The sequence below is a fragment of the Psammomys obesus genome, unplaced genomic scaffold, assembly GCF_907164565.1.
Source record: "Psammomys obesus unplaced genomic scaffold, mPsaObe1.curated_primary_1811, whole genome shotgun sequence".
Lineage (NCBI taxonomy): Eukaryota > Metazoa > Chordata > Mammalia > Rodentia > Muridae > Psammomys > Psammomys obesus.
Window position 1 is genome coordinate 46,600,556 of NW_026596051.1, and position 17,543 is coordinate 46,618,098.

Consider the following 17,543-nt stretch of genomic DNA (forward strand, 5'->3'; position numbering starts at 1 on the left):
CCCTAACCCTAACCCTAACCCTAACCCTAACCCTAACCCTAACCCTACCACTTGGACCACACAATCCAGGAGATCTACTGGTACCTGACATGTCAGAGGCAGATCAGGATGCTGTTCAAAGTCTCTATAGGTGAATCTATAGCGGGCCCCTGTAGGTGAGTCATAGCAGAGACCCTGGGGCAAGGTATACAATTATGAGAGACAGCTCTTAGCCGGCTATTGAGCCTTAGCGAAAACAGCATCTGACAGTGTGACCTAAGCTAGGTATTATCTGACCCACAGCAACAATCCACTATCAAATGGATGTGATAGGGCCGAGGTGGGTCCTAAGGGCACCAGCAAGCTACATGAAGGAGTTGTTCAAATGCCATTTTTATTCCTGTTACAGTGTCTCTGCCCCCAAGCATGGGTATGCCCTATAGTTGATTAACTGAGGAAGTGAAGACTAGGGCCTACTGGGTCTGCACAGTATGCAGGCACCACACAGAAGTGGACAGCTATAGCTTTACAACCCCTTTCTGGAACAACCCTGAAAGACGCTGGTGAAGGGAAATCTTTACAGTGGGCAGAGCTTCATGCAAATTACATGGTCATACATTTTGCTAGGAAGGAAAAATGGCCAGAGGTGTGATTGCTTGCTGATTCTTGGGGCTGTAGCCAGTGGTTTGGTTAGATGGTCAGGGACTTGGAAAGAACATGATTGGGAAGATAGCAAAAAAAAGGCATTTGGGGAAGAAGTATGTAAATAGTTTTTTCCAAATGGGCAAATGATGTAAAGATATTTGTATCTCATGTAAATGTTCATCAAAAAGTGACTGCAGCAGAGAAAGAGTTCATTAATCAAGTAAATAAGATGACCCATCCTATGGGCAGCCAACCTCTTTCCACACCCATCCCTCTTATTGTCCAGTCTGCCATGAACCAAGGGGCTCTGATTGCAGAAATGGAGGTTGTACATGGTCTCAATAACATGGACTTCTGCTCACCCAGACTGACTTGGCTGGAACTGCTGTTAACTGCCAGATATGCCAGCAGCAGAAACTAATACAGAGCTCCTAATATGTCACCATTCCCCAGGGTAACCAGTCAGTAACCTAGTGGCAGGATAATACATTGAACAACTTCTTTCATGGAAAGGGCAATGTTTAGTCCTTCCTGGAATAGATATTTATTCTGGCTATAGATCTCTCACATGTAATGCTTCTGCCAAAACCACCATCCGTGGACTTACAGAATGCTTCATCCACTGTCACAGCACTCCACATAGCAGCACTTCTGACAGGGAACCTCACTGCACAGCCAAAGAGGTGTGACAGTCGGCCCAGGCTCATGGGGTCCGCTTCTCTTAGCATGTTCCCAACCCTAGAACAGTTGCCTTGATAGAATGGAAGAATAAACGTTTAGAGACTCGTTTACAGGGACAATTAGATAGCAGTGGCCTGCTAGGTTGGGGTGGAGTTCTTCAAAAGCTAATATATGTGTGGAATCATATATTATCATGTGCCCAGTATATGTACAGTTTCCCTCATTCCCATGCTACCCAGGCCCAGGGGCCAAGGCATGGAAATGGGGATGACCCCATTCACTGTCGTTCCTAGTGACTACTAGGCAATTTTTGTTTCCTGTTCCTGTGACCTTAACTTCTGCTGGCCTAGAAGTTTTGATTCCAGACAGGTGTGCACTATTGCCTGGAGGTAAAACGAACATTCCATTGACCTGGAAGCTCAGATTTCCCTTCCCTGGTCACCTTGGGCTTCTGGTGCGATTAAGCCAACATGCTGAGAAAGGAGCAACAGTGTTAGGACAAGCGACTGGTGCACATTAGCGTGGGGAAATTGGGTTGCGTACTTCCACAATGGAAGTAAGGAAGATTGTATCTGGAGTGCAGAAGGTCCTTTAGGTTAATTCTCTTGGTACTACCATGTCCTGTGATTGAAGGAAACGGAAAATTGCAACCCAACCTATGCAGGCTGGCAAAGGGATCCTTCAGGGATGAAGGTATGGCTCCATTCTCCAGAGGAAGAACCAAGACCTGCTGAGGTACTTGCTGAGTATGAAGGAAATACAGAATGGGTAGTAGAAGAAGATAGTTACAAATACCAGCTAAGGCCAGGTGACCATTTGCAGAAATGAGAGCTATAGTTGACATGAGCATATTTGTCCTATTTTTGTTAAAAAAAAAAAACATTTATGCATATATTGAGCTGATATTTTTGTTTGCGTTCCTCTATTTCTTTATCATATAATGTAATATCAATAGATATAATATCAGTGGTTAAGTGTTGTAAATCTATATTATCATATTTAGGAGGTTTTGTTGTTGTTTTGAGATAGGATTTCACTATGTAGTCCTGGCTGTCCTGGAACTCTCTCTGTAGACCAGGCTGAACTCAGACTCACAGAGATTTATTAAAGGTGTGTGCCTCTATGCCTGGCTGCCTTATTTAAGTTTTGGGACACTAAAAGACTAAGCATTCAAAGGGACTTTGTTACCTATTCTAAAGCACATAATGCATTTGCACTTGTTCATGGAATAATAATGTCACATTAGGCAGAATTATAACCTGGTTTTTGTTTTTATTTGGAAATTTAGCATGGTGTATTATGTACAGTTGTGTGTCAAGTTGGCAAGTAGTCGACTTGTGATGGCTACTCTTGGTTATCAACTTGCCTATATTTGGAATCAACTAACACCCAAGCTGCTGAGACATCATCTATCCTTGTAGACTGAACAATCCTTTTCTCAGCCTCTTCAGATCATGTTCTGCAAGCCATTCTAATAAATCCCCTTTTAATATGTATGTATTCATCCGATCAGTTCTGTCCCTTTGGAGAACCCTGACTGAATATAGTTGCTACATTTATAATTAAAACTAAATATGTTTGGAGCGACACTTGGTCCTTCCAAACCTGTTTTCCATTTCCTTGCCTTTGACATCCTTTTTCCCAATCACACAGGCATGAAAATGCTGTGACTTTTGAATTGCTCTTGTTTAGCCACAAACATCCAGAGTCAGTCTCTATAATACTCTATTTTTAACAGTTATCTCCCATAGCTACTTTGTGAGTTCTTTCTTCCACCCCCTTTCTTCCTCCTTTGCAGTCCCCTAACACTAGATATGAAAGAAAAAAGGATAGACAGGAAAGGAAAGAGATCCCTGAATGACGTCAGGGATCAGAAAGGGAGTGACATTACTGTTAAACTACTTTCTGCTGATTAGGGCATCGAGCTCCTTGGGGCAAGTTTGATCTTCACTGTCAGGAAATCTAATTTCTTCTTGTTTTTTTTTGAGCACAACTACTTAATACCACCACAACCAACAACCAATCAACAACCCACCAACAACCTACCTCTAGGCGCCCTAGCATTTTCTATACCTTCTGAAAAGTCTCCAGAATACCAGATGTCACACAATCATAAAAACAGTCTGCAACTGGCAAAATCACACCTCCACCAGAGCACGAGGCAAATCCTAGTCACCTGCTGCAAAGCAACCCTGTGTCCTCACACCTGGGATTGAAACAAAAACATATTCTTATAATATTTCCATGTTTTTCTAAAGGAGTTCTCCAAAACTCCAAAATTATCACTACCATCTCCCTTTCAAATCTTGTTGCTTGCAGCCAACTTTAAACTGTGCTTACACTGTCATTGTCTGTTTCCTCCGCTCACAATGATTTCTCCTTCAAGACTATTTCACCATCCTCTAATTCATTTTGAGGTCTGTCTCTAAATGTCCTTAAGATCCTCATTCTTTCCAGGCTCAGTGGTGCATACCTGTGATCCCAGCACTCAGGAAGGCAGAGCCAGGTGGATTGCTCTGAGTTTGAGGCCAGCCTGGTCTATATAGTGAGTCCAGGACAGCCAAGGCTACAAACACTGTCAAAAAAAAAAAAAAAAAAAAAAATCCTTGTCCTTACCTGACTACAGGACCCATTCCTTGATTTTTCAATATTCAATAACCTATTCTGCTTGAGTTTAAGAAAAAGACCATTGGTCTTTAAATTTTAAATTTGGTATATTTTTAATGCTTTGCATTACACAGTTTTTTAAGGTTATAACAGTCCTTGCTCTGGAGGGCTGTGTAGCTTATTTTCTCTTGTTTGTGTTCTGTTCCTTGTATAGAACATATATTTATTGAATGTACATAAATACAGGATTTTTTTCTTCATGACAACAGCTATGGGATTGGATAAAAAGATACAGAGTACCTGGTATATTGCTTATTGCTACTGTTTGATTTTGTTTGTGTTATTGTTGTTGCTATTTGAGACAGTGTTCACTGTGTAGCTCTGGCTAGACTGGAGCTAGCTATGTAGACCAGGCTGACCTTGTACTCACAGGGATCTGCCTGCCTATCCTGTTCCCCACCCCAGGTTCTGGGATTAAAGGCATCCAACACCACATCAGGAATTGAAGTAGCTTTTGACATAGGATCCATGTTGCCCAGCCTGGGCTTGTACCACCCATGTAGTTCTAGCTGGCCTTGGACTCTATCTTCCTGCCTCCACCTCCCAAGAACTAGGATGGCAGAAGGGGGCTTCCATGCTCAACTTCAAATTTATTCTAATCTGGATAAATACTTAACTGCTATTTTTTGCCACTGTGCATTTTTAACTGTTGGGTTTTAGAAATAAGCTAAGTCCTAATAAAAGACTAATTTGATAAAGTCAAAAGGTTTTTGAAATGACTAAATTTAATTTCTAAGAGCCCTCTACAGTTTAGTCATTCACTGAGGTACATCATTTTATAATTGAAGAAAAATTTAGGGATATGAGTACTGCTGGATTAATATAACAAAGTTAGTTATTTTTAAAGATTTTTTTTTTTGTACTGTGCTGTGTGTCTGTGTAGGTGAGTGCCAAGTGTGTAGGTGCCTATGGTGACCAGAAGAGGGCACTGGATCCCTCTGGAGTTGGAGTTATAGGTGTAGTTGTGAGCTGCCTGACATGGGTGCTGGGAACTAAATTGGCTCTTCTGAAAGAACAGAAAGGACTGTAAACCACTGAGCCACCTCTCCAACTCCTAAAGGCCTTGATATTTTTATCTATGAGGCGTAAACACATTTAAATCCCTATGCTAGCTATGTGATCACTGGCTACTTTGTTAGCCAGTGATCAAATAGCAGTGATTTAAATGGTTGAATGAAACCATAGCTAAAAGCAAGACAGTGAAGAAGGGAAAACAACATACAAAATTTATTACCCATCTAAGGCCTGAGTATGTTAGACTCCAAAGACAGAATTTTAACAGCCACACCTCAGAAGCGTGTTCTCCTGCACTCTATCTTAGTAACAAGTTCTTGTTCTTAATGTAATTAGTGAACAGAGACATAAATTCACAGTCCAGCACTTGAGCAGATTTGAAGCAGATGTTTCAGACAGGTTCTTAATTACTTTTTGAAAAATGTATTCATAATAGACACATTATCTGTTTTAAACAGTGCGCCAACTTCTGTTTAGTTCAACTAAAGCCAGGCTACTGAGATAAAAGCAAAGAGGTGCAAAGTTTAATCAGTTTGAGGAAAGTGTGATACCTCAGAATGAAATAGGGAAAAAGACATTTTTATAATGTCATGCTGTGATTTTTCCTCAAGTTGAAACTGTCTTTAAAAGATTTTTGTCACCAAAGGTAAATATTTTCCCATATTTTTAAAATAATAGGCCATTCATTTATTTTATAGTTGAGATATGCAATATAGGTGCATGCTTTAGTTGTTTTAGATTGCTGGGTTCATTCGTTGTAGATCTATTTATTGGCATGAGTCTTTGCCAAGTGCTAAGGCCACAATGATGAACCCAAGCAAAAAGCTCTGCTGGGAGTTACCTTGCAGTGAGGCCATAGACAGTAAATGAATAGCAGGGCCAGGTAGTGGTGAGCGCCATAAAAACAGTAGGAAGGTTGGGAGGTGAGGATATAAGGGATTGAAATTACATTTACTAACCGTGGAGGCCCATTCTGATCATGAACAGTCTGGTGTACAGGGGAAGCTTTCTGACGGGACCAGTGCCTTCTGTCTGCTAAGCAAGGGCTGTACTACTGAACGCTTCCTTCAGCCGGGTGGGCACTCCTCATCAGGGCCAGGGCCAAGACTGTTGGGTTGAAACAGTCTTATGCTGTGGAGTGAAAGCTGATGGGTGGGAAATGAAATACTTGCCAGCTGGGTGTGGTGGTGCACGCCTTTAATCCCAGCACTCAGAGGGAGGTATAACTCTGTGAGTTAGAGGCTGGCCTAGTCTATATTTTGAGTTCCAGGCCAGCAAGAGCTACATAGTGAGACCATGTCTCAAAAACAAACAAATGTTGAATTTGATGGCCTACCAACATTAGTGCTCAGCATCTCATAAAGGGATATGGGAGATTTAATAGCTTCCACAAAGAGAGGAGATAAGGCTAAAGAGCAAGAGACCTTACGCATCCATTGGAATATCTGAAAAAGGAATTAAGATGAAAAGCTGTTCACTGTCACTCAGAATCAAATGTAACATAAAAAACCAACCCCTGCATATACAACAAAATGACTAACAGTAAGAAGACAGAGCGCCATTCAGAAGTCTGCTTCTGGCCTCGGGGTGTCTGACACTTGCACACTGGTGCTGGGAAGAATGAAACTGAACGGGATGGGTGTGTTAGCAGAATCTCACTCTGACAGTGAGTGCTGGGGAGAAGCAGAGCAGCGCTCCTTTATTTGGGGGAATAAAGGCTATATAAACCTTGGGGAAGTGGGTAGAGGTTTTCAGGTGAGTGTACATCATTGGCTGGGGCAGAGGTGCTGGGAATGTTTCATTTGCTTGGAGAGAGGAATTCCAGGTGCTAGCTGGACACAGTGAAAGCTGGCCGCTAGGCTGTGTGACCACCCTTAGTCCTGCTGGTCTCCAGAGGAGATTTGTGGATGTGGACACATTTCCTAGAATTGAGCCTCACTCTTCCAGGCCGGTTCCCTTGGTTCCATGCTTACTTGCCCCGACCTGATGGGCTGGAGCTACACTGGGACAAGTGTGTGTGTGCTGCTCTTTCAGCTCACCTGAGTTCAGTCCCCACATCCAGGTCAGGCTTCCTACAGTCACCTGCAACTCCAGCTCCAGGGCATTCAACACCCTCTTTTGGCCTCTGCAGTCACTGCACACACATAATATTCACATAATTAAAAATAAAATCAATCTTTAAAAAAAAAAAAAAGACTGATATTACCTGTGTTGGCTGTTAGTGGGAGTTTCTTGCCCTGCTTTTAGGAGTTTAAATCGGTGGCAATGGTCACAATGGAACCCTGTGTATACCCCAAAATGTAATAGCCCCCAGATGCTGACATAACTATAATTCGTGTATGTGTTTGTATGTTAGACTACATATACAAGAATGTTTATAGCAGCAATAATGGCAAAAGTTTAAAGCTAAAAACAACTCAAGGGTCTTGTCAACAATAGAAGGGATTTTAGTGGTCATATCTGCCTGTCTGCATGTATGTTATATATGTATACTTAGAATATCATAAAAACTGTTCATCAAGTGGTAGAAACAATGTATTGTCTTTGGTAGAGATGAGAGAAACTGAACCTTCACATGTGCTATACTTCCAGCCCCAGTCTATGCATTAAAATTTAAAACAAGAGTGAACAGAGGAATCCATTTGAGGAAAGAATCTATGCTAAGGGTTGTGGTTCCCTTTGGGAAGGGATGTGAAGTGCTTGAGTACTGGTCATTGTCCCTGAACCTTAGTGAAAATTACATGGTTGGTTCCTGTCATGAGGACACATTGTGCTTTCCACTTTTGGTTTAAGCTCTTGTTAACCTAACATGCCTCTAAAGACACAAAAGTTAGTTGCTATCCATTTGGAATAGAGTAGAAAAAAAATCTAAAACAAGAACAACACAATCTGAAAATGTATAATATATAACAAGTCTCTCCTTGATGGTAAAATAAAGACAAATAGCTGAGGAAAAAAAACAGATGTAGCTAGTTCAGAAATGGACAATGAACTATAAAAATGTGCTCAAGGCCAGCAGTCATCTACAGTTAAAAGAATTGCGATACATTGCCAGAGAAAGGAGAAAGGAGATGATAGAAGTGCAGTCTTTCCATCTGAGGTGAATTTGAAGAATGTTAAGCTACTCAAATTTGAAATGAGTATACCTTAAATGCAGCAATTCTCCTGGCAGACATAAAAGCCTCACAGGATACTTACTTCAGTGTTGCCTTTAGTAGCAAACAAATCTTGAAATCAACTCAAAGCCTATTACTTGCAAGGAGATGGCGTGTTGTTTTGGTTTGGTTTGTTTTGGTTTGGTTTGAGACAGGGTCTCACAATATAAACAAGGCTGGCTTGGAACTTGAGATGTAGCCAAAACTGGCCTCAAACTCATGGTCATGCTCCTGCTTCAGCCTTCTTAGCTGACATTTACAGGATGAACCACCATACCAACCTCAAAGAGATATTAATGCACTTTTATTTATAAGTATTTTATAAGTATGAAATATCATGAAACTGTTAAAAAGATTTATATCACCATGTGTATATGAAATTATATAAGAAAGGCAACATGCAGGGCTAGAGAGATGGCTCAGTGGTTAAGAGCACTTGCTGCTCTCTTCCAGAGGGCTGAGTTCGGTTCCCAGACCCAGGAAGGGTGGTTCACAACTTCTGTAACTCCAGCTCCAGGGGAAGGGGATCCCAGACCTCTAGCCTCTGAGGGCACCTGAACTCATATGTACATCTAAACACATATACCTACACATAAAATATTTCCAAAAAGAAAAATGTTCAAATTGTGTATGCAATATGATCTCTCGTCTGGCAACAATCAAAGTTGTTATAAATGTGTATAAGAATGAGGGTGGATTAAATGAGTGAGACAGAGAGAGGTGGATCATGATGGCCACAGTTAAATGCTGCTATCTGTCCTTCTGCAACCCAAGTTGCAGAACTGTGGAGCCTGGCTCACTCGCCAGCTCCAAACACTTCCTATTTAAGTAAGTATACATTCAATGTATAGCCCAATTTTTTTGACAAAAGCTCCTTTGGACCCCTTTTAGCAGTAAGTGTGGTCTCATTGGTTAGTGTCCGTGGCTCCTTAAGTCTAAATTTCTTCTGATGGAGAATTACTGTTAAGAAATGTCACTCATCTCAGTGGTCCTTACTGAAAGCCACTGTTGAGTTCAGGTTTCAGTGACTCAGCAAACAAGACAACAGTCAAACCGCTTCTAGCCATTAAAAACAGCATTTCCTGGAGTTTAGAGCACTGCAAATGTTCTCACATTGGTTCAATCGTTTTAAATGTTCACTCACATAAAAGCATGTTTACTGAAGTGTATTTTGTGGACTGGAGAGAAAGCTTGGTCATAAGAAGACTTGCTCTGTAAAGCATGAGGGTGCACTTGGGATCCCAGCACCCATGTGAAAGGCTGAGCATGGCTGCAGCCTTCAGACCTGTAACCTTGGCCCTGGGAAGGAGGAGGGGCACAGACCCCAAGAGCTCACTGTCTGCTTATGAGTGGCTGAGAGACCCTGTTTTCACACAGTAATGGAGACTGTGACAGAGGCAGACCCCTGATGTCTACCTCTGGCCTCACTCATGCACAGCCACTCACCACTCACACATGACACACAAATTACTCTTCTTGTAGTATTTCACGAGCTTTTCCTTTGTCAATGTATACGTTTAAAAAGGTCTTCAAAAGCTCTGAGACGTCAGTGATCTTTCTTCTACATGTTTGCAGTTGACTGAAGAGGGTGAAGGTGAGGTCACTCTGCATCATTGCTGTGATGTCTCCCATCGCGTCAGTGTGTTCTTGGCTTTGCAAGATGTCCTCTTTGGCGCCTGCCCTGGCAAGGCTTGCAGTACTCTCTGGACATTCCAGCCACAGAATGCTGCAGTCTCCAGTGTGCAGAAACTTTCGTCAGGGAGATTTGCTCCCACCATTAGGAAGCACAGGCCCAGAGCAATCAAACTGTTTGTGGAGGTAGCAATGCCCTTGAGACAGGTCCGGGAGGTTAAAGCCAGGGAACCGGAACCCAGACTGCATCATCAACGACACAGTGAGCGACAGCATATGGGCTCCCTCGGTTTACCCCGCAGTGCTCAGTGCAGAACTGTGCGTGGCTTTTCACGCTTCTTATTCTGTTTTTCTGAACCCTTTTTATTTTTAGGAGCTATGTGAGATTAAGCTACAGGCCTCGTGGTATCTTCACGCCTCCAGAGCAGGCTTTTGTCTGTTGCTCAACCAATGTCAATACCATCTTACGTGAAATTATTTGATATGGATTCAGTATTGGGCCCCAGAAAGCTTCAATTCTGTTCTACATCTATAGGCCACAAATTCTTAATATTATAGCATTATAAGGTTTTGTATTTTAACTAATCAAATATTTTTTATTTGCTTCAGTATCTATATTTACTCATTTTAGAGGTTAGACGTCGGTGTGAGTGGATTTCTGTCTCCTATCATGCCTAGTAGAATACTGAAAATAAATGTTTAGTATTTGAAATTTTGATTTTTTTTTTTTATCAGTTTGCAGTGACCATGTCCATACCACTGCTTTGTCTTCTAAGCCATCAGAGCACTGTCCTGGGCACTCTGCAGTCAAGGAAATCTTCTCCTTGGTAGCTTCTTAAGCCTCGATTCCCATTTTTAAATAGGAAATCTCAGGGCTAAACTGAAGGAAGCAGTCCCATTGTAATTAAGAGAGCAATATTGGTACCAGGGTATTTTTTTAAAAAATAAGTACTGACATATTTTGGTCCATGGTGGTTTTTAAACTTTTTCTCCTAGTTTTTATCATTATCCTTTGTTCAAATGAACTCCTTCTGTACATCCTGGGATGAGAGGCAGGAGGCAGGAGGAAAGGGGCTGCCTAGAGCCCCACCTCAGACTGTCGTCATCCCACCCAGCACAGCTCACCACTCACCTCATTCATGATGCTTTTTAAAAACTTGTTTTGTGATTTCTCATCTATGAAGTTGGTTTAAAAGCGAACTACGGGGGGCGGGGGGTAAAGTGGTTTTTAAGTACAAAGGAACACACTCTGGGGTATGTTTCTTGTTTCAGCAATAAAAGAGTTAATGCTCTAGCAATAGAGGCTGCAATTCTGCAGCAGGATAGTGCTCTCAGTCTCTGTCATTTGTGGTTTAGAAAAGGGGTGGTGTTCTGCATTTGAAAGGACTTTAATGAATGCTGTCCGTGTCTGTGAGAGCAAAGGGCCTGCTTGGGGAGGGAAGCTGAGAAAGTGCCGTGGCTGCCTCAGGATAGGTGGATCAGAGTTTGCTGATTGAACGGAATGTTCCACCGTGGTTCATCTGTATTCATTTTCCTTTGTTCTTTATAGTCTGATAAATTGGGATGAAAGTAAATGTAGATATATATGTGAACGATTTATTTTCCTTTAAAGCTGTTTGCTGTGTTCGGCAGGGAACATACTTCTCTTGTCTTGGTTGGATGCACAAATCTGTGCGCTGTGCTATTTGCCCGTTGCCTAGACGATCACTTGGTTTCTCTGAGGATGTCTGGTTCCCGCAAAGAGTTTGATGTGAAACAGATTTTGAAAATCAGGTGGAGGTGGTTTGGCCATCAAGCATCATCTAATTCTTCAGTGGACAGCCAGCAGGGAGAATTTTGGAACCGAGGACAGACTGGAGCAAACGGTGGGAGAAAGTTTTTAGATCCGTGTAACCTACAATTGCCTTTGGCTTCAATTGGTTACCGAAGGTCCAGCCAACTGGATTTTCAGAATTCACCTTCTTGGCCAATGGCATCCACCTCTGAGGTCCCTGCATTTGAGTTCACAGCAGAAGGCTGTGGTGGCGCACACTGGCTGGATGGACCAGAAGTGGGTGATGGCACGAGTGAAGAGGAAAATGAATCTGACTCCAGCTCGAGCAGGTTGATGATTTTCTTACCGTCAGAGATGGGGTGTGGGTACATTGTCTGTGACATTTGAGAATGACTGAATGTTTAGCTAATCTCTGTGACTGTATGTACATCTGCTCTTGTGTACTGTCTACATGAATGGCATCTTGCTATGGACATGTATGTTTGCTAGGATTTGGAAAATGTCTCAACATTAATTCTGTGAAATTTAAAGACAACAAATAGCTTTCATTTTGAAACACCTTGCATTTCATGTCTGTACATGGCTCTGCTTTGAAAATAATATATAGCAGCATTTTTATACTGCTGTCTGGCGTTATTCATTGGCCTTCTCTATTTACAGTAAAACTGTAAGACATTTCTGCAGTATAAATCTTCATATTTGGGTTATAAAGATTATGGAGACATTTTAACTTGATGAAAATGAAAGGTTTTACAAAAAGGAAACATTGTAGTTCCCAATTTTTGACACCATTTTAATTGTCAATACTATTTTTCTGTGGTTATTTCTCTTTGTCCTTTCTATGTTGCAGCTCTCCAGATTAAGACAGAGAATGCTAAGTAACACATCTCTTTCAAGGATAACACCTAATTCCCGTCATCCTCACTTTTCAAGGAAATCATGCTGTTTAAGGAAAGAAAAGATAATCTGTCAGGAAAGTTTAAGTGAGCCTGTGGGAGGGGTGCTAAATGTGGCCAACCTGTCTAAAAAGAGAGAGAGAGAAATAAGGAAAATGAGTTAGAAGAAACACAATAAAGAAAAAAGTGATAATTTCATGATGATTTCATTCCCCTTCTCTTTGAATCCTTCATCTTTAAGATGGATTTTCTTGATCAGTTTATCATGCCATGTAACAAGTTAAAGTCGTTTTTCTGATTCATCTTCATGCTAAAATATTTCTAGATATTTGAAGACACAAATGCTTCTTGTTTGACATGTAACTTCTTTTTTCCCTGTAAAGTTTCTTTGCAGGTTTTGATTATTATGCTCTCTAGGCTGGTTATTGTCAGTGTGGGCACCTAAAGAATTTCAGTCAGATAAACTCATATGTTTAAGAGTCCCATGCTTAGACATAGACACCACCTTGTCCTCTAACCTTCAGAACGTGGCATTCTGACCTGTGGGAGGGTAAACCATACACCAGCCGTCTGTGCAATGGAGAGAGGGAAATGTCCTAGTTAAGTAAACAGTGTATTTAATTAAAATTTTTTGATTATTTCATGACTTGGCTTTGTCATAAGGAAAGAGAAGCCATGAATAATTTTAATATTAGGATTAACTGAGCAAATGTGATTCTGTTATATTTGGGGGGGGAAATTTTGCCATAAAGAAAACAACGGAATTTTAACTTTATGATTCTTTTTAACAATTTTGATATGAAAGTAAATAATCATTCCATTTGAAAAAGAATACATTAAGAATATTTAAACAATTTAAAAAAAAACATTCATTTCTTCACCAGCTTAGGTTGGAAAACTATTAACATCTATCTACTGCCCATTCATATGAGCATAAATTTATGCTCATATGTTATATGGGAAAAATTCACACACACTTCCTTATATCAAAGGTAATTTACATAACCAATGAAAAATAAAAGTTAACCCTCTTTTTATATGCAAATAGAAATATTTTGGTGAGATGTTAGTTATGAAAGAAAAGATTTTTGTTTTGACTCAGAGATAGTTATTGTATATTCCTCAAGAATCTTAAATTGGTATTTTTACTTACAGAAATATAAAAATAAAATGCTAACCAAGGACATAGGTGAAAGGAGGGAGTAGACAGTTCACATCTTCAGAGACCTAACTTTTTTAAAAAAATACTATCTATACAATAAAGTGTAATAAAAGAAAATGTCTGAGTTTCAGATATGAGAGAGACATGTAAAAGCAGTTACTTTTCTTTATGGTTTGACATTTTAATCTCATCGCAAAAAAAGCTCTAAGTTTAGAATATGGGTTGTCCTTCACATCTCCATGCTCTGCATTAATGCATCCAGTTCTTATGCCTTCTATCAATCTTCTGTTTGAGTCTTTAACCTTTGTCACAGGGATACATTTGTTTCCCTCAGCTTTTTAAATAGCCAGAGCTCTGTAAGTGGTTGTCCTTCTGTAAGCTAATCAAAGCCGATTGATACTCTTGTCAAAGAAGTCGCAGTGATATCCATCAAATTCTTATACATAACTTGGAGCAATTCTTTTTGTATGTATTTACAAAAGATGAACTAGGAAACCTTCTGAGCATATTATAAATTGATATCTGAAAATATTAAAGATATACTGAGAACATACATATAACATACTGATTTCTTCTTTGAGCAGTCATCAATACAGACATCTGAACTTAAGCAGAACTTTTGGTTTTAGGATAGGTAGGTGAAGGACAGCTGAATGTTTTGCATAATCAGAATGACAGCAGTGGCTGCAAGTCTCCTGTGCAAAGACTGTGTTTTGGCAGCTGTAATCTAGCTGAAAGGCCCAAGCATTAGCCTCTGACTGCTTTCTCTGCCATTTCACTAAACCATTGAAGCATTTCTCACCTTTTAACTTTCATCTTGACTCTACAGCCGAGCTGTGCTTTCTCTGTGGAGGTCAACTTTGGTACTAAAAGATATACTTCGAGGTTTTTTTGTTTGTTTGGTTGGTTTGGTTTTGGTTTTTCAAGACAGGTTTTCTGTGTGTCCTTGGCTGTCCTGGACTCCCTTTGTAGATCAGGCTGACCTTGAACTCACAGAAATCCACCCCTCCGCCTCCCTGAGTGCTGGGATGACAGGTGAGCACCACCATGCCCTGCTTAAACTGTTTTGTTTTAATATACCATGAGGAATTTCAGAGTTTAAATAACAGAATTGTCATGCCTTATGTGAGATAGATTTCTAAAATCTTATTCTAGACTAGTTCTTACCAGGGCCAGCAAGGTATCCATAGCTACCACTATGTGACCATAGCGTGAATGGTCTCCACATCACTTGACTCACTCACTGTAGAATTAGGTAATTTTTGGCACCCATTAAGTAATTTATCATCATCATCATATAATGTGCTTATTAACTATAACCTGCTTATTAGTGTGTGTGTAGCTGAGTGTACCTGTGCATACCACATGCATGCAAAAGCCTGCAGACGTCAGCAGAGAGTCAGATCCCCTGCAGCCGATGTTGCAGGCAGTTAGGAGCTACCATATGGTGCTGGGAACTCTACCTGGGTCTTCAGCAAGAGCGTAAGTGCTCTGAACTGTTGAGCTACTTTCCAGCCCCCTATGAAGACGAGAACTTAATACACAGTTCAGATTGGCCAGGAAATCAATCCTCCTGCCTTAACCTCCTAAGTGTGGAGATTACGGGCATAAGCCACTATCCCCAACTACAACTGCCCTTTAAAGTTCCAGGCTCTTAAAGCAAAAGAACCCGAGCATAATGCTCATCACATTTTATTTTGCTTATATTGTACTTGAATCTGGACAGTAAGGTGTTAAGGTTTTAGAACCAGCCATGAAAACAATGACACACATACGCCTACACACACACAAACACACACAACACACATTGGCTCTAACCAAACAATGTGGTCATTTAACATTAGGAATGAGTATGCTAATAGATCATAGACTGAAGTGATTTTTCAAAGGATACAAGAAGCCCTGGTGACAGGTGGACCAGTGGCCAGGGGCAGACAGAGCTCTGCCTCTCAGGTTCCTTCAGGAGGCCATACTCCTTTGCATATCTTACTCCACAACGTAGGGAAATATCCTCTACGTGTGCTCCAGGCTTACTCAGCCTCCTTCTCCATTCTCATCTTTGGGAAAGACCAAAGAAAATGTGGATGTGAAGCAGATGACACAAGTCATGTATCTCTTATTTCACTGGTGAAAATTCAGTTATGTGGCTGCAACTAGTTAGAAAAGGGACTTTGAATGTCCTTACTGCCTGAGTGTAGCCATGTGTCCAGCTGAATGTCATTATAGTAGAAATAAAGAAAATAAAGAATAGCCTCAGGAAAGAATCTCGGAGCTACCTCATGTTTTTTAGGTTCTTGGTTTGTATTCTCAAAGACATTTCACAATGATTATTGACATTTTAATTCTCTCCAGTGTCCTGCGAGAGTGCCTGTTGAGTCTTCCCCTTCGGTCTGGTTACTTAAGATTCTTAGAATCATCTTAACTCTTTGCCACTGATATCCTTGCCATGATCCATGGCGGGGATGGGGTGGGGAGATGCGATTCCCAAATAAAAATATGGTTTTCTTAAGAAGGTAAAAGACAAAGATGCTTTTCTGTTTTGAGGGTTACTGAGGATTGAACCAGGGCCTCAGCCTTCCTAAGCATGTGCTCACCACTAACTTGCAGTTCTAGTCCATAAAGAATTCTTGAGCTCTTAATGTATCTCTTTGTACAACTGCTTTGTCCTGAGAAGGGAGAACTCTTGTCTGTGGCTCTACCACACTAATGCTCCTGATCTCAGAAGCTAAGCAGAGTCTGGCCTGAGGAGCCCTTGGATGGAAGGTAGCCCTGCCTCCTTTCCTTCCTCACTCCTCTACAGACCTCCCCTATCTGTCGCCTCCCCAAATGCCAAGTGGATCTCTCCTCCCTCTGTGTTTCAGCAGCAGTCATGTTCTGCCCAGGCGTGCACAGCTTGTGTGAAGTGAAGCTTATCTAGTCAACTTCTGTTTAGATTGTATATCTCTATTTTTTTGTCATTTTGCTTTGTTTGGGGTTTTTGAGGTAGGGTTTCATGTAGCCCAGGCTCCCCCTCCTCCTGCCTTTCCCTCTTAAGTGCTGGAATTATAGGCATGCAACACCACTCCTGGCTTTTGTCTGTAGATTATAAATTATAATTATTCGATGCTATCTGAACATGTCTTATAAATTATTAAACATATTTAGGGTGCTCTTTAAGAGTGCTGAACATAAAAAATTAAAGACTGCTAACCTACACTAATAAATTTGCGTTTTACTTTACACTGTGATTATGAGTATCTGTGAAAGGAGCCAGAAAGCTCACAGTACAGTAATCACACCTTTGCAAGAGGCGTAGATTCTAGATGCGCATGTTATGATGCGGGTGCCAAGCATCCATCGCTCTCACAGGAAGTGAGCCAGGCGGGCTAGCCACAGTTCCAAAGCAGCTTTGACCTACCCAAAGTCATAGGCAACATAATATCTGTAAGTTCTTTTTCAAAACTTCACTTTAAAAAATTACTCCACTGAAAAATTCTACTGTACCAAACATGGTGGCACACGTCTGTAATCCTATTACTAGGAAGCCAGAGGTCGGCAGTCTCCATGTTTGAGGCCAGCCTAGTTTACATAAGGAGTTCCAGGCCAGTCATGGGTACATAGTGGGATCCTGTCCCAGAGATAGAAGGTGTGGCAAGGAGAGTCATGGAGCATATTGCAGGCATATATATCTGCAGGGACCTGTGAAATCTGCAGAATTATGGATGCTGTCCCTGGGCCCGTTAGATATTTTCTGTCCTCTAAAACTTGAGTTCAAATTCCAGACCTTTCACTAAAGGACCTTTCTAAGCATCTCCTCAGCATCCCGAAGGCACAATGCTGCATCTTGGAAATTACTATGTAAACAGTTGGTAGTCTGAATCTTTTTAGTTCTTGCCTCTTCTGTGTGTGTGTGTTAAGCCATTTTCTGACTTACATTCATTCCCTAATTTAGTGACATA

At 41.0% G+C, this 17,543-nt stretch overlaps 1 protein-coding gene across 2 annotated transcripts in view; it reads left to right on the forward strand.

Moving 5' to 3' along the window:
• Positions 1-17,543, forward strand: part of Klhl5 (kelch like family member 5) — a 63,470-nt gene that overhangs the window by 12,216 nt on the left and 33,711 nt on the right. The window contains exon 1 of one of the 2 annotated variants that reach the window (XM_055624253.1): positions 11,214-11,876. The exons of the other annotated variant lie outside the window; for it this stretch is intronic. Within the exon in view, the coding sequence (XP_055480228.1) occupies positions 11,497-11,876 (380 nt within the window). The 5' untranslated portion in view covers positions 11,214-11,496. Of the gene's footprint in view, positions 1-11,213; positions 11,877-17,543 lie in introns of those variants that run through there. 2 annotated transcript variants of the gene reach the window in all.